We start from the raw sequence: 25,954 nt of genomic DNA, 5'->3' as shown, positions 1-25,954 counted from the left end.
TGAAGTGACAATTATTATATATCTTTCTCTCCCAAAAATATATAAGAGATATAGGGGTTCATCCAAACATTTTTTCCTTTTCCAAAAATCCAATCCTTCATGTTCATGGGTCCTACAACAACCTAATACCAACCTGGCATTATTTGTCAGCACCCAAACCATACACCATTTTAATATCATCACCACACTTAATGTAAGTGAGTAATTAAACTATCTAACATGGTATATAGTTAAAATAATACATACAATACACTAATAAACTTACATATATACACATTGATACCACTCTTTGCTTAGTTGCTTAATTCTACTTTCTCTTATCTTCCAAAATGAAGAAGCAACTACCACTTGTTCTATTATCCCTCACACTCATTATATCACTCATTCATTCCACCACCGCCGGTGCCGCCACCAACGGCAACCACAACATCACTCGCATTCTCGCCAAACACCCTGACTTCTCCACTTTCAACCATTACCTCACCGTCACTCACCTCGCCGACGAAATCAACCGCCGTCAAACCATAACAATCCTCGCCATCGACAATGCCGCCATGTCTTCTCTCCTCGACAAACACCTCTCCGTTTCCACTCTCAAAAACGTTCTTTCCCTCCACGTCTTAGTTGACTACTTTGGCGCCAAAAAACTCCACCAAATCACTAACGGAACAACTCTCGTTTCCTCCATGTTTCAAGCTACTGGATCCGCCGCCGGAACCGCTGGATACGTCAACGTCACAAATCTAAAAGGCGGTAAAGTCGGTTTCGCCGCCGAAGACAACGACGGACTCCATTCATTCTACGTTAAATCCGTTCAAGAAATTCCTTACGTCATTTCCGTTCTTCAAATCAGTCAACCTTTAAGCTCCGCCGACGCCGAAGCTCCAACGGCGTCGCCGAGCGATATCGATTTAATCTCAATTATGTCAAAACAAGGTTGCAAAGCTTTTGCAGATTTGTTAAGAGTTTCAAAAGCTCTTCCAACTTTTAAAGAAACTGTAGACGGCGGTTTAACTGTTTTTTGTCCAACAGACAGCGCCGTTAACGGTTTCTCAACAAAATACAAAAACCTAACGGATTCTCAAAAGGTTTCACTTCTGTTATATCACGGAGTTCCCGTTTACCAATCATTACAAATGTTGAAATCAAATAACGGTATCATGAACACGTTAGCAACCGAAGGTGCAAACAAGTATGATTTCACAGTTCAAAATGACGGAGAAGATGTTAACCTTGAAACGAAGGTTAATACTGCGAATATCATTGGAACATTGATAGATCAAGATCCATTTGTAGTGTACAAAATTAGTAAAGTTTTGATGCCACGAGAATTGTTTAAGGGAGTAAAAGAAGATTTAGCACCTGCTGAGTCACCTAAAGCGCCAAAGAAGAAGAAGAAGAGTAAGGCAGCTCCGGCGGAGGATGCAGATTCACCGGCGGATGGACCAGATGCAGATTCAGAATCTGATGATCAGAAAGCTGCTGATGATAATGGAGTGAGTGGATTAAATCAACGGTTCGGATTCATTATGGTGCTTTTTAGTTTGTTTATTGGAGTTTTGGTTCTATAATTGTATGCATCATTAAAACATGATGACAGCTATGGTCAAATTGTGGTGATGATAATATTCTTTCTTTTTCTTCTTTTTTTTCTTTTTTTCTTTTTTTCTTTCTTTGAGATATTGTTTGTGAAGGAAATAAAACGGTGACACCAACGTGTTGGGGACACTGTCGTTTTTCTTTTTCTTGAAAAAAAAATACAATTTTAAGTTTTTTTTTATTTTGTATTTATTTATTTGATTGGCTATTTTTGTCGGTGTGTGACTATGTGTAATGGGTAGATCCAATTTGTGCTAGCTGCCAATTGTGATGTATGCATAATTGCATATAATTTATTATGAACATTTTATTAAAGTAGACTACATCTTAGACGTGTCCCATGTATAGTCTCCCACTTTCCCTTTCTATTTCTTCTCACTTGTTACTATAATTTTAAAGTCTTTTATAGTATATTTAATTTTAAATATTTGAATTTACTAAAACCAAATTACTATTATTTATATTTTCAAAACTATAATAATGGAAGAAATAAAAAGATCATATTATTTTTTAAAGTAATATATAAAACAACATTTTTCTATTATAAACCAGTTTATTTTAGGCTTGTTAAAAAGGTATTAGTTGAGTCAAAAAATAAAAATGTATTAACCAAACATATAATATTCAATAAAATTTAAAGTTGAAACTTACGCAACAATATTAAAATAAGACTCATCTACAACAATATGTATATTATATTCTTGATGAGTCTAGCTCCTAAAAACTTTATTGATTCAAAGAGCGATTGAATTTGAAATCTGTATTAGTTATCACGAGAATTTTAAATTGGTGATTTTAAATTGGAAGAGTATCGAAGTAATAAAAATGAAAAATACTATCACTTATTTAAGAAAAATAAGAGAAGTAAATAAAATCAACATATTCAAATACTTATTTTACGTAATTGAATTCACAACTTTTCAAAATGAAAAAAGATTAAATACAAATGTGAAGAATGTAAATAGACAATAGACATCAATAATTAAAATACGAAAATATGTTACTTTAATTAATGATTAAATCATTGACTCAAAATAGTTAATAATTAAATGATGTATTTTTAATTAATAAAAGTAAATTACAAAGTTGACCTTGTAAACACATATGTATTCAGTAGATGAGTTAAGAAATATAGAAGGAGATTTAAAAAGATTCAAACTCGAAAAATTATCATAATCACTAACTTTACTATAACTGTTCAGATACACTCAGTTAGTCAGTCATATCAACTAGTCTCTCCTATCTTGATTATAAATAAAGTAAAGATAGAAAGAAAATGAAATTTAGTTAGATATATTTTTTTATTTATAAAAACTATGAAACAGAATAAAAAATATAATTAAATTTGTTTATATTTTAGACTACTGTGAGTAAGTTTTGTTTGTACTACTGTGCAAACAACATTAACTTATCCGTTTATATTTTTTTTAAATGAATTCATTACTATGAAAGTTAAACCGATTTTGTAGACAAAGATTTATTATTTTAGTATGATTATTTTTATTTTTATTACTAAATTTTAATTCTAAATTGAATTATGATTAATTAAATTTGATTTGTTAATTTTTTTTTTAATTTATATTAATATTATTTTGATTCAAAAATTAAATTATAAATAAATTCAATTATCTATTATATATCTATAATAACTCATTACCAGCACTAGTACAATTATACCCTACACTAATCTTTGCCCACATCATCAAATTAGGGGTAACTAGATCTTAAACCCAATCAAATTTGTCTCTTAAAGATGATCAAAAGCTGATCAACGGGTAAGAATGCAAAAGCTTGGAAGAAATCTCTTTTTTACCCATGTACTAATAAAAATTCACAAAATATCTAAGGGTAGAAAGGTATTTCAATTGGCAAATTTCCCCACTCCCCAAAAAGGCAGCTGCACATATTAAACACATTCATCAAATATCCATTTATATCCTTCTTCTCATAAACAATCAAATAGCTCTTTAGCCAATTATCTACACATTATTAATCATCCATAGTTTAGTGATTGTGAAAAGAAAGCGATACTATGTACTGTGTTAATATGGATAAAAGAAAATAAAACAACTCATTAACAACCACAAAATGAATGAATTAACCAATTATTTAAACCCGGTTAACCATTTAATATATACTGTGTTAATCATAACATGAATAGTAGATACTGTGTCTGTACATAGTATCGCTATTATGTGTCAAACAATCATTTTATTCTAATTTAATATATAATGGTAGCCATTGAGGCAACTACTATTATATATTACAATCCAAGTGTAAGGATAAAGGTGTTACTTAAGAAGTGAACTAACAGTAAAATGAATCATATAATATAGTACGCCATAATGAAGACTTTATACAAATAGTCATGGAGCCTAACAAAACAAGGCTGATGTTAAACTTACTCATGTTTGGAAGCTAACAAGTGGCTAGCAATAGTATCGTTGTTAAAATACAGATATGTTCTTTTGCCAGAAGATGTACTGGTACATATGCTAGAAAAACCAGTGTAGTTGCCATCCAACTTTGTTAAGCATATTTTCGCTATAAAATCAAAGAGCTCATTTTCTTGCACAAAAGGTTGGGCTGCATAATCTTCAACTGGCATCCACTGAATAGAAAAATAAACCATGTTAGAAGGTTTGTACTTTACAAAGTTTTCTAGTATACCAATTTCAGGATAGATTATTATCAACATACAACCTTCATTGACTTACTTAGAAAGTTTTGAATGAAGGATAAAAGCTAGCCATATGCCAGGCACTTGAATGTGTTTTGTTTTGTATTGTGTTTTCTTTTTTATTTGATAATTTTTTTATAATAGCAAAAATATTGCATTTCTTTTATGTTCCATGTGCAAAAGGAAATATATGAAAATACCAAACTATCTGTTTTTACTATTTCCTATGCAAATTTGTAAAAGTATGGTTAAAAAATATGATATTTTGTAATTAGTTGAAATATATCAAGAGTTTAATGAGTTTTACACTATCATCCAATGAGAAACCACTATTTTGCCATGTTACACCACCAATTTTAAAATATCCTTACAAACGAGAGGTGATTAGCGGAGTTCAGTGTAAAAACAGTTTACACTCACAGGGCATCTCTTATTTTCTCATATATCAATTATATAAATGTTAAAAGACATGTCAATAGAACCCAACAAAACTGAAAATTAGTGAGATTCATTTCAAAAGGCCTTAGAACATATACAGATATATATACCTTAGCTGCTTCAATTTCTGAGGCCTGACTCTGAATGTCAAAGGATCGAGGTTGCAACATACAAACAAAGAACAAATCTGATTTCTGGAAGAAAGATTCATGGCTTTGCCTGATACCAACGAGACAACGGAAGGAGAATGTAAAGGTCAGTCACAGACCATATACTTCAGACACAATTTGTGAATTACTATGCATATGCAACATTTACATAATAACATGCACATTCACATCACATTCTAGTTGATGAAGTTAGTGTTTACTCTTACCTGAATGCTAAAACTTCAACAAACTCGGTCTCTATCTAAAGGAATAACAAAAGTAATGGCATGAGACTTTGAGAAGGTCCAAAAAAATATGAAATTAAACTATAAAGTAAATAACACTCCACTTTGTGAAATACTCCTAAGTAACATAACATAGGCTTTGGTTAACAGAAGAACCGGCAAAGAACATGATAAAGGCCATAGGAGGTGACTATAATATACTATATGTTCATCAAAATTTAAACATTTAAATGTAACCAAAGAAAACATTAAATAATTACATATTGTCAAAATTAATTGATAACTAGATATATTAAAAAAATTATTGATATATATATATATATATATAATCATGAGAGAATAATCACGAGCTTTGAGTTTGAGTCCACACTTAGTGAAAATAGGTGTTATAGTTGGTTTAGTTAAAATGTCAGCAGTTTGGTCATCAGAAGAGATGTGATGAACCACTAGTTCAGTGCATTAAATTTTCTCACAAATAAAATAATGATCAAGATCAAAATACTTAGTTCTTGAATGAAGAATGGGGTTTGATGTAAGCATAACAACACTTAGGTTACGAATATATATATATATAAATGCATAATTATTATTTGCAGTGTAATTTATAATTTGATTTAGAGTTTGCTGTTATATTGGAACAAACAAGAAGCAAAATATAATTTACTCTAAACTATAAATTTTGCGTTTGCTTACCCCTGTCTCTTCCTTCACTTCTCTAACTATAGCATTGCAGATATCCTCACCCTGCAAATACAATTAAAATGGATCAATATATAATTTTAGAAGTTTCATAATTTGATCAATAATCATTTTAGATATACTTCATCAACAGCTCCTGTAGGCATCTTCCATACGCCTGTGCCTCCAAATCTACCATCGCTTTCCTGAACCACAAGCACCTATCAAATGAAACATGATTTAAACACTATAAATCGCCTGTATTGTCACTGTATAAAATACAATATTTAGCACAAGCAGAATAGTAACAATAGAATTAATGAAGACCAGGATGGACAGCAAGTTGATGGTTATGGAACAACGACAAACAAGGGAAATGATGTTTGAACATCAACATGGGACATCAAATATGGTCTCCCTTTGAGGGTTATTTTTAAAATTGGTATCGGTGTATAAGATGGAAAATAAATGAGATAGAAATAGATTGATATAGTGCCACATACAGTTTCCCAATTATGATGTTGAAATAACACAACCAGACAAACAATTACCTTTTGGAAATGTTCTGTTTCACTGTAGCCAAAAAGGTCCAAAGTAGTCAAAGAAAAATTGGACCCCTGACCCAAAGTTTTTGTGAAAGATATCCAAAAACAAAGAAGTTTGAGAGAGTCTGGGAGTTTCAACTAGTTTTTTTTTATCATATATACATCCCCATTTATGATCTTTGTTCTTAGTACTTCAGAAAAAGAGAGACCAAAATTAAACTGACTAGTTCTCAAATTTTCCAGAATCCTTATCTAATATACAACAGTACATTTCTAAGTAATTAATTTCTTAAAGCTTATATATTTACCTTACTTTCTGTTATAGTAATTTTTTATCTAGCACTAGTTAATTCGTTTGCAAGAAGGTAATTTTGTATAAAGTTGTCTGAATAGGACTAGTCTAAGATGAGTTTGTAACATGTACTTGCATGACATATTGTATGTTTGGATCTACGTTGAAATGTTCTCAACGCACGTTGTCAATATCAAATATGAGTTATCCTTTCTATAAAGTTGTTTTGGTTCCACAAAGGCAGAGTGATTTTGCCATCCAAAAATGATTTTGGCCGAAGCTATAGAAAAATCTCGTCAAACTTGTGTCGTTTTTGTCACAAGTAGGTAGCTCGATTGGTGAGTTGAAGGAAATCGAGTGAGTTTTAGTTCAGATGTCCACAGTTTGAAAACTAACCTAATTACTAATTTACTACCAACAAACATTTGTCTATCCATTAAAAAAACTTGTATAGTTCTTCCCCTTATATTTTCCAGGCAGCAAAATTTGAACGTGAGTGATTTTTCAGAAAGAGAAATCAATGAGAAACCAGTGAAAGATTACCTCCCTCTTGCTGTTGATAACGAAAGCACCAACGCCCACACGATGTGAAGCATTTGCAGGAAGGGTATCAGGGGTATCAGGGATCCAATATACAAGCATCAAGTAATCTGGCTCAGCATGGTGATACCTAAATCCAGCCTACAAAATAAAAAAGAGTTGTTTGTTAGGATTCACATTCAGGCACTGTCTAAGCTATATGCTGCAGTAAAATATATATTCAGCAACATATAAATGAAGGACTCATATATCCAAATTATTTATGTGGTTGCTCTTAACTCAGTGACCACATGAGTCTTTTGTATTTACTTATTTGTACTTATCTACCCGCAAAAGTACTTATTTGAGAGAGCTGATGAAAACAACTTATAACATGTCTACAAGTTCTTCAGGATAGCTTATAAAAATAATTTATAGTTTATATGAAAATAATTTGACTTTTTTATATATAGAAATAGCTTATATATAAGAACTTGTATAATAAAGGTTTCAGTTATAAACCCTTAATAGTATGTGTTTGGTCCTGCAGTGACAAAAACTGATTTTGAAGGAATTGATTTCGTAAAACTGATTCGGAATAAAAGTGATTTGAAGGTAAAGTGATTTTTGTTTCGATACATTCATGTAAAAGTGAATTGAACAAAAGATTCAAAGCTAAAAATCAAGCCAAAAGTTACAAAGTGACTGTTTGCTTTCACGGTCAAAAAATTACCAAACAGGCGTCCATTCAAAAGCAATAATATGGAACTTCAATGAATCACGGCACAAAGCCCTTAGGACACGATAATTTGGCCAACTATCGCAATACCAATCAAAAAAAAATTATCTTCAAATTAGAATCAATTCTACTCGAACACAACTAAACATGTAAAAAAAATCAATTATACACATCTAGAATCAATTTTAACTCCTCCAAAAGTAGAAACAAACATACACTAAACTAATTATCCAAACAAGAACTATGTCCATGATGATTTAGCATGTTTTTGGGATCCAACATTTTAATTCAATCACTTCATAAGCTATATATTGCAGTAAAACAAAAACAACAAATATACCTTGACAGCAGAATCAACAAGATTTGAATGTTGTATGGGCAAATTGATCCACATTCCCTTCTTTCCCTGTTGCTTCCAATGAGACATTGAAGCTTTCAATTTAGAAGCAAAGAAAAGAGAATCCATAGACTTGTTAACGGTCAGAATAACTCCTCCGTGTTTATCCTCTTCCGCACTAATTACTTCAATCTTTTCACTTTCCATCAAATCTTCTAATTAATTTTGACCTAAAACTCTCTAAAAGGGATTATTATCAATTAACAACAATGAATTAGCTCAAATTTACAACTTAGTTACTGTAAAACCTCTCTAACAAACTAAACTCTCTTTCTATGAAATTCAAAAATCAAAGGTAATAATAATAATGAAAAGAGGCAGAAACGATTTATACTATCATCTTCAATGCAAAAATCATCAATACAAGAATAGAAAATAGATTTAAAATATTATGCATATACTTTCTTCGAATTTTACATGTTTTTTTATTTAAATTAAAAATTGTCATATGATTACGAAATAGAGAAAAATAAATATATGATGATTTTTTTTTCCATTCTTAAAACAGGCCCTGTGCTGCATTACGCGTTGGTTGCCGTTTCTACATTTATTTAATTTAAAAAGTTGGCTATTTATTTACTTTTCGATATATTGATTTTGTCAAAATATCATGAAACGTGTTTTAAATTGTTATACATTTCTATTTGTGAGTTTCGTGCCTCTTTTCTTCGTAAAAACGGATAGCACCACTCTTTACGTTTTTACTTTTCAATAATTAAAAAAGAAAGTGTTTCTTTTGCCTTTTTTCCTTTTCGTACACTAATATTTAAAAATTATTTGAAATATTTCAAAAATTGTAATTTAAATACTACGACAAATACTTTTAAAATATAATTTAAATACTTGATAATATTTTAAAAATATAATTTAATAGCTATTTTTGTCTTTATATTTACTGTAATGACTTAGTGATATTGTTTTAAGGATTTAAGAGATATATTCAATAGTTTGAGTTATATATAATTTGAGTTATATATCTTTTTGTTCTAAAAAATTTGAGTGGTGAGATACTGCATCACTTCAAAATACCTTATGATTTACTCATTTTAAAAGATTTTTTTTATATTAACAGTTGAATTTAGATGAATATATTCAACGAATTGAGTTTAAAATTATTTTTTATTTTAAAAATTTAGAATAAAACCATAGTGTCCTATTAAAAGATAGAGAAAACCATAAAATTTATTGAGTTTTGAGAAATACATTACTATTTATTTAAACTAAAAAAAATAAATGCAATCATAGATATAATAGCATTACATACAAAATTTATAAATAAAACTAAAGGAAAAATGAAGATTCCCATAAATACATTCAAACAACCAAATACAAAACAAGACAAAAAAAAATAACGAAAAGGTAAAAGTAAATGGATAAAAGACACAATATGGAAATTATATTTTCACAAGGGAAGAGAAGAGAGTTAGACTTGAAGGAAAGAGAGACAGAAAAATACCAATGAAACAAAATTTCCTTTTCAGAAAAGTATAAAAATGAAGAAACAAAATTCCTTTTTGGGAAAATTACTACACTATGAAATAAACAAGTGTTTGTAAAATAATAAATAATAATAATAATAATAAAATAATAATAATACCTTGTCAAGTTTAAAGTTCTTACATTTTATTTCTTTTTATGTTTAGTAAACAATCATAAATAAACTGGAAAAAAAAAGTAGACGAAATAAGACTTTATATTGGTTCAAATTTGTGTTATTTATTTGTTATAGAAATATTTGAATGACAAAAAAACTAGGATTGTGAGATTGATCTACTATATACAACATAAACTATTAAAGATAAAAAATCTAAAATTATTATCAATACATCAAACAAAATAAATTGTCGGTGATAAGATTGATCTATCATACAATGAATAATTTATCACCAATAGATATCAAAATTAATATTACGAGAAGAAGTTGACATTTATGATATTGGACCGTCATATATAAGATAAGTTTCAACATATAAAAGTTTTAAAATAAATATTATACATCTGACAAATTATCATTATAAGATTGAACTATCATATAGTACATAACAAGTTATTACTTATAATTTTTTTAAAATAAGTATCATATACGGGACAAACTATCACTTATGATATTGAACTATTATATAGAAGATAAGTTATCACTGATAAAAATATCAAAATAATTATCATACACTAGATAAATTGTCACTTATAAAATTTAAATATCAAATACGAGACAAGTTATCAAATACAAGACACTTAATAAAATTTCAAAATAACTACCATATATAAGATAAATTGTCATTTATGTGATTGAATTATCATATACGAAACAAATTCTCATTAATAAAAATTTCAAAATAATTATTATATATGTGACAAATTATCACTTATTAGATGAATTATTATACAAGAGGCAATTTCTCTGTGACAAAAATTTAACTATCATAAGCCAAACTTGTCACTTATGAGATAAATATTTAACAAATTTTGTCTATGCAATTTTACTATTCATATTTATAATAAATACAAATTTACACTCTCACAAATGCATAATAAATTAAAACTATTCATATTTTGAAATAAAAATTACGGAACATATATTTTTTATTAATAAATTTTAAAAAATACGAAATTGATATTTTCAACTGATACATAAAATAACACAAGACTAATATTTATTACTAATAAATATAAAAAAAGATTATAATATTATTAATCAATTACATTTTACTTGAAGTTAAACGAAATATAAATAAATAAAGTACTTCCAACTCATTATAAATAATATATTAATTTTTTTTTTGGACTGATTTCATTCGATTATCATAGGCGAGAAAAAACCAAGGATATTTTACTTGTTTAAATAAATTAAAAATGGAAGAGTGATTCTAGTGGACAAAGAAGAAAGCTAGAGTTTAGAGGGAAGACAGAGTCACATCACATTAAAAATAAAAATGTATTTGGTTTTTTAATGTTGAGTAAACACGTGAAATAGTTAATACTAGTAGTTAATTTGGTATCCTCTCTCCATTTCTCAAAAGTTTTTAAAAGAAATGGAGATATATTAATTACTTTAATTTCTAAATATACAAATAAAATAAGTGAAATAATAACAAATATTTTTGAATTATTTATTAAAAATTTAAATAAAAATAAATAAAAATTTGTGTGATTCATATTTTAAAGTTGTAGGAATTATGTTTTTCTACTCAAAAGCAATATATATATATATATATTTTTTTTTTCATAAACCATAAAATAAAAGTAGACATTCTCATAAATAGTAACATTAAGTAAACAGTATTTATATAATAAAATTATAGTAACCGAATAAAGAGAATGGGGAATCCTATATAAGTTAATTGTTGCGCAGAGGAGACACGTGTGTGTCCAAAGTGCATGTGAAAAATAAAAAATAATTAGTGTGCATCGCATGCAAGCCATCCTATATATTTTATTATTATTATTACAACGCCTTTTATTTCTGACCAATTTGCCTACAAAAAATTGCATTGTTTTACATAATTAATAAACATGTAGAAATTAAAGTGTCAAAAAACAACCGCCATCCATTTTTTTAGAGAACAATGATTGTTTTTTATTGGAATAAAACTTTAATTTCTGTATATAATATTATCGGTATTTTATTCGATCTATATTATTATTGGAATTAAATAGTTTACACAGTTAGTTAATGATGTGATGAATAAGCCAAATTACGTGGTTTTATTTTAATTCATTGAATGTTGATGCAATACATCATTTAATATATACTATATTCATATTATCAGTATATATAAATTACTTTTTTTAAACAATTTCTAAAAATAATCACCTTAATTGAATATAATAACCACCCTATTTTTAAGATTAAGTATATTTTTAATCTTTTTAAAATATTTATTTATTTTTAATTTGAATCCTTGTAAAAAGTTTATCAATTTCTATAAAAAACAGTGCTTTGAGCCTCTACTTTTGCCAAAACGAGTCTCTACATAAAGGAAGTAAATTTATAAAAGGTAGAGAAGTTATTCATTTTTTTTTATGAGCAAATATTCTTCTAATATGAGTCTCACACTAGTTAAAGTATTGGCTCAAAAATATTAATTAATGGATGATTATCTCAACCCAAACAAAATGTAAAAAGTAAATAATTTCATCTTTTTTTTAAAATATAATTTTATTTATCTCTTATCAATAAAACAAAATACTAAAGAAAATAAATTATATATTTATATTCTCTTATTTTATTTCATACTAATAATTTTTGCATACTCTTATTAAAAAATAAAAACATACCAAAATGATGTGATACAAATATTATATCTTTGAGTTGTTTAATATTTTGGTCAAATGTTGTGTCTTCAACTATTATATATGAAAAAATGAAAAAATCTTATAGTAATAATAATAATTTAGTTAAAAGAAAGAAAGGAAAAAAAAGTGTAGTCTAAAATTGAAAAGTGTTGTTGTTAGAAAACAAAAGAGAAGTGGTTGGATAATTTGTGGCACGAAGTGTGATTTGTTTAATTTCATTGGTTGCGTCGAAGAAGTGTGCGTGTAGCTCGTGTCAAGTCCCACATGGCACTATTTAAACACTCAAATCACAACATGCTTCTTCACTCTTCACCTTTCTTCCCTCTCTTCTTCTTCTTCTTCTTCTTTCCCTCTTCAACAACAACAACAACACACCTTAAGGTAACTGTTTCTTACCCCAATTTCTTTCAGATCTGTTTTTCTCTTTATTTCAGATAATTAATTCATCTCATATTTTGTACATTCATGCTTTTACGTTTTCATTTTTTGTTTTTTCTACTCCTCTGCTAGATCAGATCTTCATTATTTCCATCTTTTCTCTCATCGTTATTTGTTATAGTTGAACTTCAATATGTTTAAGATGAAATTGCGCTACTATTTTGTACTGTATATTTTGGCTTTGATTTGAGGGGGTTTAATAGTGCTGGGATGATGGGGTTTTGTGAGGATCACTTAGACTCAATGTAAGATTCACTTGTAGTAGTTGATATTCTTCTTTGGGGGTTGTCAACTACATTTTTTGTTTTTGTTTTTGTTTTGGTTCACCTCATTTATAAGATTGCTAAAAACTAAAAAGGAATCGATGTTTCGGGAAAGAAATATAGATAAAAGTTGTGTTAGTATTGGTACGCTTCAAATAGCGTGTTTGGTATTGCGTTCCAAGAATGCTGAATGTGGGTTGAATCAACTCTCCAATATGTAGCTGCCATTTGAATGTGTTTGACAATGTGAATTTTCTCTTTTTTAAACATACTCTAAGAAATTTGGTACTTTCTTGTGTTTGGTTATATTGTTTTCTTCAAGAAATTAGGCTATGTAATGTTATGTAAAGTTGGACAAGAATACCTGAATGTTAAATGTATGCTTATGTATTTGATATTTTGAGGCCTATCATTTATGATGTTTCGTTTAATTAATCATATAGGAAGATAGTTCTTACTCCTTAGAGATTATTTATGTGTTGGCTTGTTTATTAAATTCATATTCATCCATATATTATGTTTTTTATTACAGATTCAATTTTCATCCATCAATGGCACCAGCAGCAGCAGCATCAGACTCTATACAGCCTAGAGGTCTTTATCAAAAAATTTGACTTAGATATATACAGTATAAAGTACATTGGAGTTTTGTTGTGCTTGCGTAGCATTTATCTGATTCATTCAAACTTTAGATTCATCTGTTTATTGTTCATTTCATCCATCAGGCACAATCATACAAGCAAAAAAAGAACATTGATTTTCATATCTCTTAGACTGTTACTTGCCAGAGGCCTTTTGTTTAGTTGATCATATCAGTTTGTTTTTCACAGATGTTTGCATTGTGGGTGTTGCACGTACACCAATGGGTGGGTTTCTTGGTACTCTATCATCTGTACCTGCCACCAAGCTAGGTTCTATAGCTATTGAAGGTAATTACGGAAACCTGTGTCAGTTCTTATTGCATTGTATTTGAAACTTGTTGAAGATATGCTCATCTCATTTTTGTTGATATGTAGCTGCTCTTAAAAGGGCCAATGTTGATCCATCACTTGTTGAGGAAGTATACTTTGGGAATGTCCTTAGTGCTAATTTGGGGCAAGCACCCGCTAGACAAGCTGCTCTTGGAGCAGGACTATCCAAATCAGTAGCTTGCACTACTATTAACAAAGTTTGTGCATCAGGAATGAAAGGTGTGTAATTTTTTATTAATAAAGAATTGTTTTTTGTATCTTTTAATTTTTAGTTTTTCAATGAAAGAACAAGGTTAATAAATATTTTCTCATTAACTGCAGCTACAATGCTTGCTGCACAGAGTATTCAATTAGGCATCAATGATGTTGTTGTGGCTGGCGGTATGGAAAACATGTCTAGTGTACCTAAATACCTGGCAGAAGCAAGGTCAATATTGACATGTATTTGACAATTTTCTTAAGATTAGTTCTTTTTTTGAAATAAACTGATTAAATGCTAAAAATTCAGGAAAGGATCCCGCCTTGGACACGATTCACTAGTTGATGGGATGTTGAAAGATGGTTTGTGGGATGTTTATAAGGATGTTGGTATGGGAGTGTGCGCTGAACTGTGTGCAGATAACCACTCAATAACAAGAGAAGATCAGGTATTTTAGGATTGATTTCTGTTCAGATAAGTTTTGGCACAATCACTCATTTATTCTAATTGATTTTTGTCGATGTTTGTGTTTTTCCCACAGGATAACTATGCAGTCCAGAGTTTTGAACGTGGAATTTCTGCCCAAGAAAGTGGCTCCTTTGCATGGGAAATTACTCCGGTTGAAGTGTCTGGTGGAAGGGGAAGACCATCAACTATTGTTGATAAGGATGAAGGCCTAGGAAAGGTAATCACCCAAATAACTTGAACCATGGTAAAACTCGTTCTTGTGCGCATGTGATGAGCCTGCAAAATACATATCTATAGACTCTATCCATATGAAGTATTCCAAGTAATTTCTTGTGTAACTAATTCAATGTCTGCCTAATAATGTAATCAATTAGTCAGGAGTGGGGATCGGAGTTTTGTTATTTTTTCTCTCTTAACATAAAGAACATTTACATCAATGGTACCTCTATTTGCAAATTTAGTAACTTATTATAATCATTAATTGTGTTTATACTTGCATTTGAATGTAAACCAATATATTGTTATATTTTATTCCTTTTGCTATGCCAGTTTGATGCTGCCAAATTAAGGAAACTCCGACCAAGCTTCAAGGAGAGTGGAGGTTCTGTCACTGCTGGCAATGCTTCAAGCATAAGGTTAATATATTGTGAAACTTTATCAACATTTTTCTGTGTCCTTTTCTGCTTAACTGTTTGTATTTGGATGCTCTTGTTGTCAACTGTTACATGGTCTTTAACATGTTTCATTGGAGTAGTTCAGTGTTAGCCTATTATTGAGACTTGAGTGAGTTAGTGAGGGAAAAACTCAGATCAGAAATTGTTGTAGTAATATTGGCATGGAGTAGTTTATCAGTTTGAGTGAATGGTCCATCTCACAGTTTTAAAGTAGTATTTAGATATACATATTGGAAAAGCATAGCAAGGGAACAACTGCATGTAAATCTGGTGCTCACACTTGCAAGCACAAGAATGCTGCTGCTCACACTTAAATATTGGAAAAACACAAGAATGCCATAAGGCAGACATTTTTTGCCTATACAATCTTGAATCCACAAGTGGCTCGGTGACATAAGTTAGTTAGAGTTATATTATGACTTATCTAATGTATTATATGCTTCCTTGAGTATCCACTATGCTAAATATTGAGTTGTCATTAGTTTAAGTCCTTAAATGCTATTAACTGACATACATATATTTCTAGTAAGTTTAGTTTCCGCACGAGCCCTGATTTTATTTTAATGAAAATGAAAATTATCTGCTGACAGTGATGGTGCTGCTGCATTAGTTTTGGTGAGTGGAGAGAAAGCATTGAAGCTTGGGCTTCAGGTCATTGCAAAAATCACTGGATATGCGGATGCTGCTCAGGTACATAAAACATTTAAATATGAGCTATGCCTTCAGGCCATAAAAAATGAAAAACGGACAAACCGTAGTGGTATTCTCATTATTTGTAGTGTTTGATATGTTAGCTAGTAGTAAAATTTTATGCTCGTATGATGTGATCTGTACAGGAACCTGAGTTATTTACAACAGCTCCTGCCATTGCCATTCCCAAAGCTATCGCCAATGCAGGGTTGGAGAGTTCAAAAATTGATTTTTATGAAATCAATGAAGCCTTCGCGGTAGGATTTCACGTCAAATATAATTGGAGTAGTTTGTCAATTAACGACACCATGAATTTTAACTCTTGACATTGCTGTCTGTAGGTGGTGGCTCTTGCAAATCAGAAACTTCTTGGACTAAATCCGGTAGGTTGTCTCTTGTAATCACATTGTAATCTAGTGATGTCTGTTTAGTAAACTATTTCCGATTGAGTCTTGATGATTGTATGCTGTTGTGGATCCCTACTCCCTTTTGTGCTGTGGAACATGTAAAACTTGTCTATGTATCTGTCTTCATCGTGGTCATTTATGGATCTAAACTTTCATCTACGTAGCACTTACACTTTTGATTGAATTTGTGTCCTATTTCCCAACAATACCTACACATGATTATGTTCAATTCCTCAGTGTCGATGTGTCATTGTTAGTGTTGTGTCCGTGTTTGAAATGGAAGCCATTTATTTTTGTACTCAAATAACGAATAACTAATATTTTGCAGGAAAAAGTAAATGTACATGGTGGAGCTGTTTCATTGGGTCATCCTCTTGGTTGCAGTGGTGCTCGTATCCTCGTGACACTTTTGGGGGTATGTTCAGCTGATAAATTTGATTATTTTGCAATATGTGATACTATATATGTAACTTTTTACTGCAAAGGTTCACGTATGATACCTTCCGTAATATTGGATGTAACTTTGCATGCAGGTACTGAGGCAGAAAAATGGTAAATACGGTGTCGGTGGCGTATGCAATGGAGGAGGTGGTGCATCTGCCCTTGTTGTGGAGCTCGTATAATTGCAAATGCAAGTTTCAAACCTTATTACACAGGCAAAAGAGTAGACAGCAATTTGGCTATATGATTAGTAGATTTTAAGTCTTAGTTCTTGCTGAAGTGGAAATTTCTTAGGATCAGAGTACCCATTATTTAGATTTTCGTTTTCTCTGTAATAAGTTGCTGATGTAACTTGATTCGGGATGATTTGTTCTTCAAACTTCTTATTCTGAACACAAGATTACATAGATTCGTGTGTTTTGCAAGAATATGTTTAAAACTGAATTGACACAAAAAGATGGAATAAGCAAGCTGTGGTTGGTCTTATGAGCTCAATGATTGTTACATGAAGCTAATCCAAATTGAATGTTGATGCATTAAAAGTGATGTTTTTAAATTACACATAGGAATAGCAAAAGTGACTTTAAAATTATAAAATCAATTTTGAAACAAATTTGATTGTTTAATTTTTATTAAGAGAAAATAATTCTAGTCCTAAATTGAATCCTGATGCATTAAAAGTGATGTTTTTAAATTACACATAGGAATAGCAAAAGTGATTTAAAATTATAAAATCAATTTTGAAACAAATTTGATTGTTTAATTTTTATTAAGAGAAAATAATTCAAGTCCTAAATTGAATCCTGACTGAGATTTGGAGTCTTCTATAAAGAAAGAAATTTTGGTCTCAAATTTTTGTTCATCTTACTTTTAGATAAATATATATTCAAATGCATATCAAAGTTGTTTTTACAAAAAATCACTTAATCTTTAATTTACTTTTTACCAAAGTAGTTCTAAAAACTTTGATGGAAAATTTGCGAGACTGCCAGCTAAGTTGATAATGGAAATTTGTGATATTTAAATAAATAAATATACTACCAGAAAAATAAAGAATTGGTTTATACCAAAAAACAATACAAAAACTACGTTAAAGCAGAGAAACGTTTTAGTAGGACAACAACTCTTGTGGGACAGAAAAAGTGACCGTTAGAAACTTGAACGTTAAGCTCATTATTACAACACAACACTTTCTAAACAGAATCTAACACTTTCATTATATAAACAAATACTCTTCTTGCTCTTTTTACACAAGCAAATCAAGCTTAGAAAAAGAAAAGGAAATAAAAAAATGGGAATGGTAGTGGTGATCTCTCTTCCTTTAATCTTCTTGTGTTTAATTCTTGGATTTGGTTGTTACTTTTTTGGAAGAGCAAGAGGAAGACGTGATGTTTACACAAATCCTCAAGTTTATGGTATGCCAACTCCACCGCCAGGTGCTGCAAAAACCTTATCTTCACCTTCTCCATTACCTCATTCCAAACCAAACTTTGTTGCCAACAACGTTTGATCTCAACTGTCTCCAACAATACTATCCAATATTTCTGTTCTGTGCCTTTCTTCTTTTTATTTTTACTTTACCAGTAAAAATTTCGGTTGGTTAATTGTTGCATAAATATTTGTAGCATTGGGTTTGGTGTAAATTAGTTGTTGTTTGTTGTATTAAGAGTCCAATTAAGATTCATTTTATTTGTATTATACACCCCTTTTGCAAGGTTGAAAGTTTAATCAACTTTGATTAACTTTTAACTTCTGAGTTCAATTTTGTACACTTAAGTTTTGAAGTCGTATAAGTTTAAGTTAATTGGGTGGTTGAATTCATCATTGAGATAGAATTGTATAGGATTTTAAAAGCGCACTGGCGTTAAGTTTAATAAAGTCATATAATTTTATCATGAAAATAAATTAAAAAAACTCAATCATATAAATGAAAGTGCCTCAAAATCATATGAGAAATTTTACTATACGACCACTTTCTCAAGTTCCTATAAAATTTTACCAATTTTTGAATAATCGAATTGAAACGCTCGATCGACCGTGATTTACCCATTCTCCAAACACTAATAGAACAAAAGGTCTATAGTTAAAAGATGGATATATTAACAAGTGTACTTAATAATATTTATTAAATATACAAAATATAAATTTATAATGAAAAAAATAAATTTTAAATTTTCCAAAAATTAAATATATAAATTTTGAATTTTCACAAGTTGGTTAATGTTTTTACACCCCACGTCATATGCTTCAAAAATACACGTTAAAAAATAACCAATTTTTTTGCCTAATTTTTTAAAAAAAAGTTTATTAAACTTATTAATTTTTTTGATTAAGGAAAATATTTGCTGTTGTGTGATAAGTGTTTGTTTGTGTTCTTAACTAATTATATAGTTAAATAAGTAGAGGGGAAAATACAGTTTTATGTCGGTATTTTTCTTTGGCCTCTGGTTGAATAAGAAGGTAAAAATAATATCATTCAAATATTAAAATTGAGAATGGATTTTGAAATATTTCATCATATTTTGAGATGAACGAAAAATAAAATAAATTCGATGATAGAATAGAACATAAAGAGAAGTAAGACGATGAAATAATAGGGTGGGGAAAGTTGGGCCCATTTGATTAGCATAGGGCGGGCCCAGTGTTTGTTTGTTCAACTGTCTTCTCTTCCCAACTGGTAAACGGAGAATCTCCACACACACAATACAATTCCCTCTTTCTCTTCTCTTCTCTTCTCTTCTGCACCAACTCCAACCATGGCGGTATGTTTTCCTATTGCAACTCCCTCTCTCTCTCACGCTATCTCACGCTATTAGATTTCATTTTCTTCTCTTTATCTTCACATAACTAGATTTATATTTCGTACTCAAATTTATGAATTATTTCCATATTTTTACTTTATTTAAACCTAACTCAACGCCAAATCTATACAAATTATAATTATTGTGTACCATTTTTACATCAAAACTTGATTGTCGTGAACTTCAATGTACAGGACAAGGGTATACCATTGCCCAAGTTTGGGGAATGGGATGTGAATGATCCAGCTTCAGCTGAGGGATTTACAGTTATTTTCAATAAAGCTAGGAATGAGAGGAAAACTGGTGCTAACATTCATTCACCACCAAAGGATCTTAACACCAAGCACAAACATCAAGTTGTTCTTGGTGGCAAGCCCCAATCTGTATGTTCTTTACTTTTCAATTTCATTTTCATTTTCATCAACTCAACAACGCAAAATTAGCATTTATTTATTTATTTATCTTGAGGCAATTAAACAAATTTAATTTACTGCACTTCATTTTTAAGGAGTTTTAAACCTCGGTTTTTATTAGACGCCTTAATAATGTGAAGATTGTAAGTATTGTTCTTTTTCTTATTGTTTGTTTAAAGGGTTTTTGGTCATTCTGTTTTATTGCAATAGACCTTGTTTGCTGCTACAGCTTCATGGCAGTAGGGTAGTTCATTTTTCTTATTCAAACTCTTATCTTGTAGAAATGATTTAGTAACTTGATGGCCCTCTACACATCTTCCTATTGTACACATGTAACCCATTCTGTATCTTTGCCTTGCTTTTCTTGTTTAAGATTTTATTGGTGAAAATGAAAAAGAGTGAAGCTAGTGCGGTTCACTTTTCTTCTACTGTCGTTTCTGCCAAGCTTAGCCTGAAATTTAGTCGGTCATTGGTAGTGCTGCAGTCACCAATGCTATAACTTGTGCAAATTTTTCATACTCCAATAGGCATAGGGTCACCTTCATGAAGAGAATCTGTGCTTCATGCTCATACCCTAGTTTATGCCAATGTCCTTTAGTGATATATGATTTGGTTGAGACTCATAATATATAGATCCCTAAATTTTTGTTGTTGATAGAGCCCAATGGCATTGATTTACTCATGTAACTGATTCCCAACCTAGTGTTATAATGTCACCAATCCATAGAGGAGAAAGGGAAAATTGATGGAAACAAATAAAAGGAAGAGTTTAATTTGGATGCACTGTCAGTGTAAAAAGTTTTACACAATCAACAAATCATAAAAGGAAAGAACATTTTTATGGAAATGGTTGAGAATAGGAGAGTGATTTCCCATCCAAGGTTTGCCCCTTCAGCTACTACCACAACAACAACAACCAAACCTTATCCCACTAAGTAGGCTCAGCTACATGGATCAAACGACGCTATAATGTTCTATCATATAGTTGCCCCTCGAACTACATAAATTTTTCAAAATGGATAATTTATACTATTTTTCCCTTTTTTTCAGATTGAGTCTCCTCTAGCTAACTAACTATTCTAACTAACACTAACCGCTTATTTTGCATATCTTTATCCAGAACTTATGCAATCATGCTTGACTTTTACTCCTTTATATCTATAGCCCTTACTTGATGTCATGTTATGAAAGACATAAAATACTATATTAGATTATTAGTTTCTATCTTGTCCTTTAATCCATTCCTCCTGTACCGTTTCATGCTGGACATCAGTCATCCCTTCCACTATTAGGGTAATTAGTTCATATCAGAATTAATATATGTGGGGGTTTTGTTGTTCAGACTTATTTTGTGCCAGAAAAGCATATATTTTTAATAATTGAAATGCCGTATGAAACTTTGAAATGGATTGCCTTGTTCCCTTTCAATTAATAATCTGTGTATGTATTGATTTCTCCATCTTTTTAATTTATTGCAGAAAAAATGGTTTTGCTGCATAAAGGCATCTGCTGAATCATGAGAAGGCTTTTGAACTCAACATAATTCCGGAAGTCTGGAGCTTCATTCAAAGCTATGATGGGTATTGCGGGAATCTTTTTTGTCATGACAGTTCTGTACTTTGGGCTTGGGGATAAAACAATTAGGAAGCAAATATTATATTATATTTATGATTTCTAGTGATTTATCACTTGAATTTGTGTTGGTTCAATACATGTTGGATTCAGTCTTACATGGCAGTTTTTTGGATTCAAGCTTTTTATCGACTCTTCTCTATATTGTTTCAAAGTGGTGTTGGTGTTTGTGTATCTATTTTATATTTCATTTCATGTTGGTATAATCGTTTTATAATGGAGTTTGCGCATGACTTGTACTCCTTGTAGTTCACCTAGCCTCTTTCGCATGTAATGTTTCCACCTTTTGAGATTCACGCTGAAAACAGAACGATAACTACTGAAAATTGATTGCAATCTTGATGGCTGAAGATATTACCTCAATCCCCAGTAGTTACCAATGGAACATCGATATTCATACATTTAACAAAACATCTTTATGTAATAATAATAATAATAACTGATGCACTTCTAATAGTAAATATCAATTTCTCTAATCCATTGGCCTGAAAGTTCACAGCAAAAAGATGAATTGGACGATATTGGGAGGGGAAGAAGTAATCTTAGGCCTACATGGCCAGTCATTTGTATTTCTTTATCGGAAATCAACTGTAGTTAACATCTTTCCACAAGTATTCTTCTTAGTAAAGTGAACAACCGATATAAATATCCATCTGATGACACAACCAAAACAAAAAAAAAAAGTTTAAAATAACATTGGCATTGGTAATGTTACAGGTTCCCAGAACATGTCCTAACTTAAACTCTAGAGGTTCCCAACTTTCGCTCAAACAAGCGCCGCAGAAGGTAAACTTGCAATGCACTGGCTCCAATCAGTGCTGCTGATTCAAAGAGTGCCTTGTGTATTGCTCTTCGGCTCATCGCATCATTCACTGCATTCCAGACAGTAATAAGCAAACATGTTATTGCATTTGCATTCACAAAAAAGATAATAGAGGAAACAAGTTCATAGCTTTTATCAATTAAGATGGTTATATATTCTTTTCATAGTTCATTCACCTAGGAAAGGATGCAGGAAAATATGGCACCTTCCACCATCTATCTAAATGGTGTTGGAGTAGCTCAAAATTTGACCACAAAGTAATAAAGCACGTAAGCAGGGAAGAGTTAAAATAAAGATGTTCTTAACCGATCAACTTGTTTGGTGTGATAGTGAATAGAACTAGGATTATTGTTGGGACAGCAAGTTTTACTAAATGGTGGAATCAATAATTGAAAACCAGATGACATATATAAAGTATAAACTAAGTGTTTATCCTTAACATGAGTAAAATAATTATTGGTATGTGGGACTTTATGTACAGAAAATGGGAATTTTTAGATAAACAGAAAGTAAACTTCAAATAATAATACCTATTGCTTGGCGATCGGTTTGAGCCTCTAACCAATGTTGTTCAAACTGAATATTGTAAAGAGCTTCCTCCAACTTTGATATCTGCTCCAACAAAGGGTTGAAATGCTCTGCATATTTCAGTCACAAACGTTTCAATGATTGTTCTCATTAGACTTCCATACAACTCAAAAAGCAGTTTACCACACTACATAGTGAAAATAAATGAGACATTACCGTCTTTTGCATGTTGCTCAAAGTAAGAGAAGTGACCAACATGCACATCAAAATCGATGGTCTCGTGATAAGGAGATTTGTTGGTGAAACAGAACTTATGAACCCCTGATTTGTGAGCCACAAATTCAAACTTTTCACTGGTCTTGTCACGAAAATCTTGAATTTGATCACCAGCAGGCCCCTTTACCTGAAATTATCACATAATCGTGCAATGAGATTCAAACATGATCAGATATATTCAAAGAAAGATTATTGTTTCTAGCATTGGCAGATAGAGATGTTGATTTGTGTGGATGCTTGAGATATATATCTGTAAAAAGATCTGGAAAGTAGAACACTAATACACAAAATGATACCTAAATTTTGATCATTTATATTTCTAATTGTGAAGGTAATATGGAACATATAAACTCTTAGACGTAAATGCAATTTCTTACTAAAAACAACTTCAATTGTTTTAAACCATGAAGTTATCTCCTAGTTATCGAAATAAGCTTCGCATGGTGTTTAACCAGCATTCACTTTTTATGGGATTAAAGTTTGAGTTCACAATTACTTCCAATATCTAGCAAGGAATAACAATGGCATGGTTATGATTAGAAAGAAAATCAATAGCTTCTCTATCTCCCTTAGGTATGATTAACAAAAAGACGTATATATGTTAACCTTAGCTTCAGAATACACAAACCAAACCAATAAGACACCACACATAGTAACAAAAATCATTATTGTTGATTTTTACTTTGTATCCATTCATGTGATTGAGTCTATGAAGCATGGCCACCTCTAGGATTAGGTGTGTCATGTTGTCCGACACTTCAATTAAGTGTCCCAAAAATTAAACTTGTTTTTCTTCGCTTCGACACACCTTAGACCCCTTGGACACATCTCAAACACAACAACTACATGGATTAAAGATGTGTCAAAGCAATGATGATTAATGATGGGGTTAAAAACATGAAGTATAACTACATGAAAAACTATCATATATGTATCGGTGTCCTATCTTTTCTACATTAGTAGTACCGGCATGTCAGTGCTTTAAAGGATTGAGTAGCAAGTAAAACAAACTGTTTTTAAACTTAAGAAGTGAACAAGAAAGAAACTTTGACTTATCATACTTCCCCTTCACAAGCTCAAAATTAAGGTAAAGTAAATATCAATTGCATATGAATAGGGTTCTTACAATTGCTACGGTTAAAATAAAATAAATAAATAAATAAATAATGTGGGATTTAATCATAAATATGATATAATAGCAGTTAAAAGGAATGAAATTAAGCAAAAGAAATTGAGAATTAAGAACATACCACGAGATCAACACCTTCATCACCATAATGCCATGGAGAATCAGCCTTAATAACAACGAAAGAAACATGAACAGTGTCACCCTCGTACTTAACATCATGTGAGAAACATTCATCTCTATCTATAACAAATCTGATCCCTTCTGATACTTTCAACAGAACCCCAATTAAAACCAACACCAAAACACTATGTCTCAATGAAAATCCCATCTGCACCCAAAATTAAATATTATTAAATTTTTCACACAGTTTCTATTAAACCCCAAAAAAATAAAATTAAAAAAGATCAAGAAATAAAAAGAAAAATACCTTTCTTTCTTGGAGTCACTTCTCTGAGATTAGGAGAAAGAAGAAAGAAAGAAAGACTCAGAGGAAACAGAACAACGCTGAGAGAGACGCTAATTTTTTTTTATTTTGATTTTAATTTTAATTTCAACGAAGTGTGTTTGTTTTTTTTTTAGTTTGGTTTGGTGATTTTTGTGAAACTGGAAACGGCGTCGTTGTGAGTCATATGTCGGTGTGTGATTGGACTATGCAGCTCACCCGGCCAATAAAAATTTGACACGTCATATGGGTTTTAAAAGACATTGTACTTCCTTCATCGTGTGCCAACTACAAACCTAAGATGGGTTCGCGTTCGCAATGTCGTTTTGGGTTGACCCGAATTCATGATTCGGGTGTAAATTACTATAAACAACCCAAACATTCCATAAATAATTAGAGAAATTTATATTTTAAGTTTCAACACTTTCCAAAATTTTTAGTCAAAAATACAAAACTCTTTCCAAAATGTTGATGCCAATTTTGTGTGTTGAGACTTTTTTTTACATCAAAAATAATTTCTTTTTTATCAATTTATTTGTTTACTTTTAATCAATTTTAAGATATTTATTTATATTCATAAATAAATTATATGTATTTAATAATTTACTATATCACATTAAATATCTAACAAAAACATAATAGTAATAAATTTATAACATTCAAATTCACAATAATATTTACAAAAAAGTTAGATTAATAATTAAAGGAAAAATATTGCAAATACAATAGTATTTTAATTGAAAATTTGACCAAACAGTATACGTAAATGGACATTATATTAG

The 25,954-nt window shown here is 30.5% G+C and overlaps 6 protein-coding genes and 1 long non-coding RNA gene across 7 annotated transcripts; 5 read left to right on the top strand and 2 right to left on the bottom strand.

Annotated features, from left to right (window-relative positions):
* Positions 1-179: 179 nt before the first annotated feature.
* Positions 180-1,938, top strand: LOC101490554 (fasciclin-like arabinogalactan protein 2). The gene has a single exon (XM_004491562.4). It carries the CDS (start codon positions 330-332, stop codon positions 1,569-1,571), a length of 1,242 nt encoding a protein of 413 aa, XP_004491619.1. The 5' UTR covers positions 180-329; the 3' UTR covers positions 1,572-1,938.
* A 1,969-nt stretch (positions 1,939-3,907) lies between these two features.
* LOC101490014 (nudix hydrolase 7-like) lies at positions 3,908-8,795 on the bottom strand. The gene is made up of 7 exons (XM_004491560.4): positions 8,225-8,795; positions 7,170-7,307; positions 5,933-6,010; positions 5,805-5,855; positions 5,094-5,128; positions 4,828-4,936; positions 3,908-4,210 (listed from the first exon to the last, which is right to left on the bottom strand). The coding sequence occupies exons 1-7, from the start codon at positions 8,426-8,428 to the stop codon at positions 4,001-4,003; spliced, it is 825 nt and encodes a 274-aa protein (XP_004491617.1). The 5' UTR covers positions 8,429-8,795; the 3' UTR covers positions 3,908-4,000.
* LOC105851679 (uncharacterized) lies at positions 4,835-7,470 on the top strand. The gene is made up of 2 exons (XR_001143426.3): positions 4,835-4,972; positions 7,135-7,470. It is a non-coding gene; the product is annotated as an uncharacterized lncRNA (long non-coding RNA).
* Positions 8,796-12,824: 4,029 nt separating the features above from the next.
* Positions 12,825-17,623, top strand: LOC101489491 (acetyl-CoA acetyltransferase 2). The gene is made up of 13 exons (XM_004491559.4): positions 12,825-12,958; positions 13,811-13,872; positions 14,109-14,207; positions 14,295-14,468; positions 14,571-14,676; positions 14,758-14,896; positions 14,990-15,133; positions 15,466-15,551; positions 16,181-16,280; positions 16,427-16,537; positions 16,622-16,663; positions 17,016-17,102; positions 17,221-17,623. Exons 2-13 carry the CDS (start codon positions 13,830-13,832, stop codon positions 17,308-17,310), a joined length of 1,221 nt encoding a protein of 406 aa, XP_004491616.1. The 5' UTR covers positions 12,825-12,958; positions 13,811-13,829; the 3' UTR covers positions 17,311-17,623.
* A 739-nt stretch (positions 17,624-18,362) lies between these two features.
* Positions 18,363-18,828, top strand: LOC101489159 (uncharacterized). The gene has a single exon (XM_004491557.4). The coding sequence runs from the start codon at positions 18,420-18,422 to the stop codon at positions 18,636-18,638; it is 219 nt and encodes a 72-aa protein (XP_004491614.1). The 5' UTR covers positions 18,363-18,419; the 3' UTR covers positions 18,639-18,828.
* Positions 18,829-19,750: 922 nt separating this feature from the next.
* LOC101488834 (protein NOI4-like) lies at positions 19,751-22,169 on the top strand. The gene is made up of 3 exons (XM_004491556.4): positions 19,751-19,890; positions 20,124-20,312; positions 21,821-22,169. The coding sequence occupies exons 1-3, from the start codon at positions 19,885-19,887 to the stop codon at positions 21,860-21,862; spliced, it is 237 nt and encodes a 78-aa protein (XP_004491613.1). The 5' UTR covers positions 19,751-19,884; the 3' UTR covers positions 21,863-22,169.
* A 342-nt stretch (positions 22,170-22,511) lies between these two features.
* LOC101488493 (transmembrane emp24 domain-containing protein p24beta2-like) lies at positions 22,512-25,317 on the bottom strand. Its single transcript, XM_004491555.4, has 5 exons — positions 25,158-25,317; positions 24,852-25,058; positions 23,542-23,728; positions 23,328-23,435; positions 22,512-22,846 (listed from the first exon to the last, which is right to left on the bottom strand). The coding sequence occupies exons 2-5, from the start codon at positions 25,056-25,058 to the stop codon at positions 22,713-22,715; spliced, it is 636 nt and encodes a 211-aa protein (XP_004491612.1). The 5' UTR covers positions 25,158-25,317; the 3' UTR covers positions 22,512-22,712.
* Positions 25,318-25,954: the final 637 nt, after the last annotated feature.

This window comes from Cicer arietinum, chromosome 2, assembly GCF_000331145.2.
Source record: "Cicer arietinum cultivar CDC Frontier isolate Library 1 chromosome 2, Cicar.CDCFrontier_v2.0, whole genome shotgun sequence".
Lineage (NCBI taxonomy): Eukaryota > Viridiplantae > Streptophyta > Magnoliopsida > Fabales > Fabaceae > Cicer > Cicer arietinum.
The sequence above is the reverse complement of the archived record's forward strand: the minus strand, read 5'-3'. Positions and strand labels throughout refer to the sequence as shown.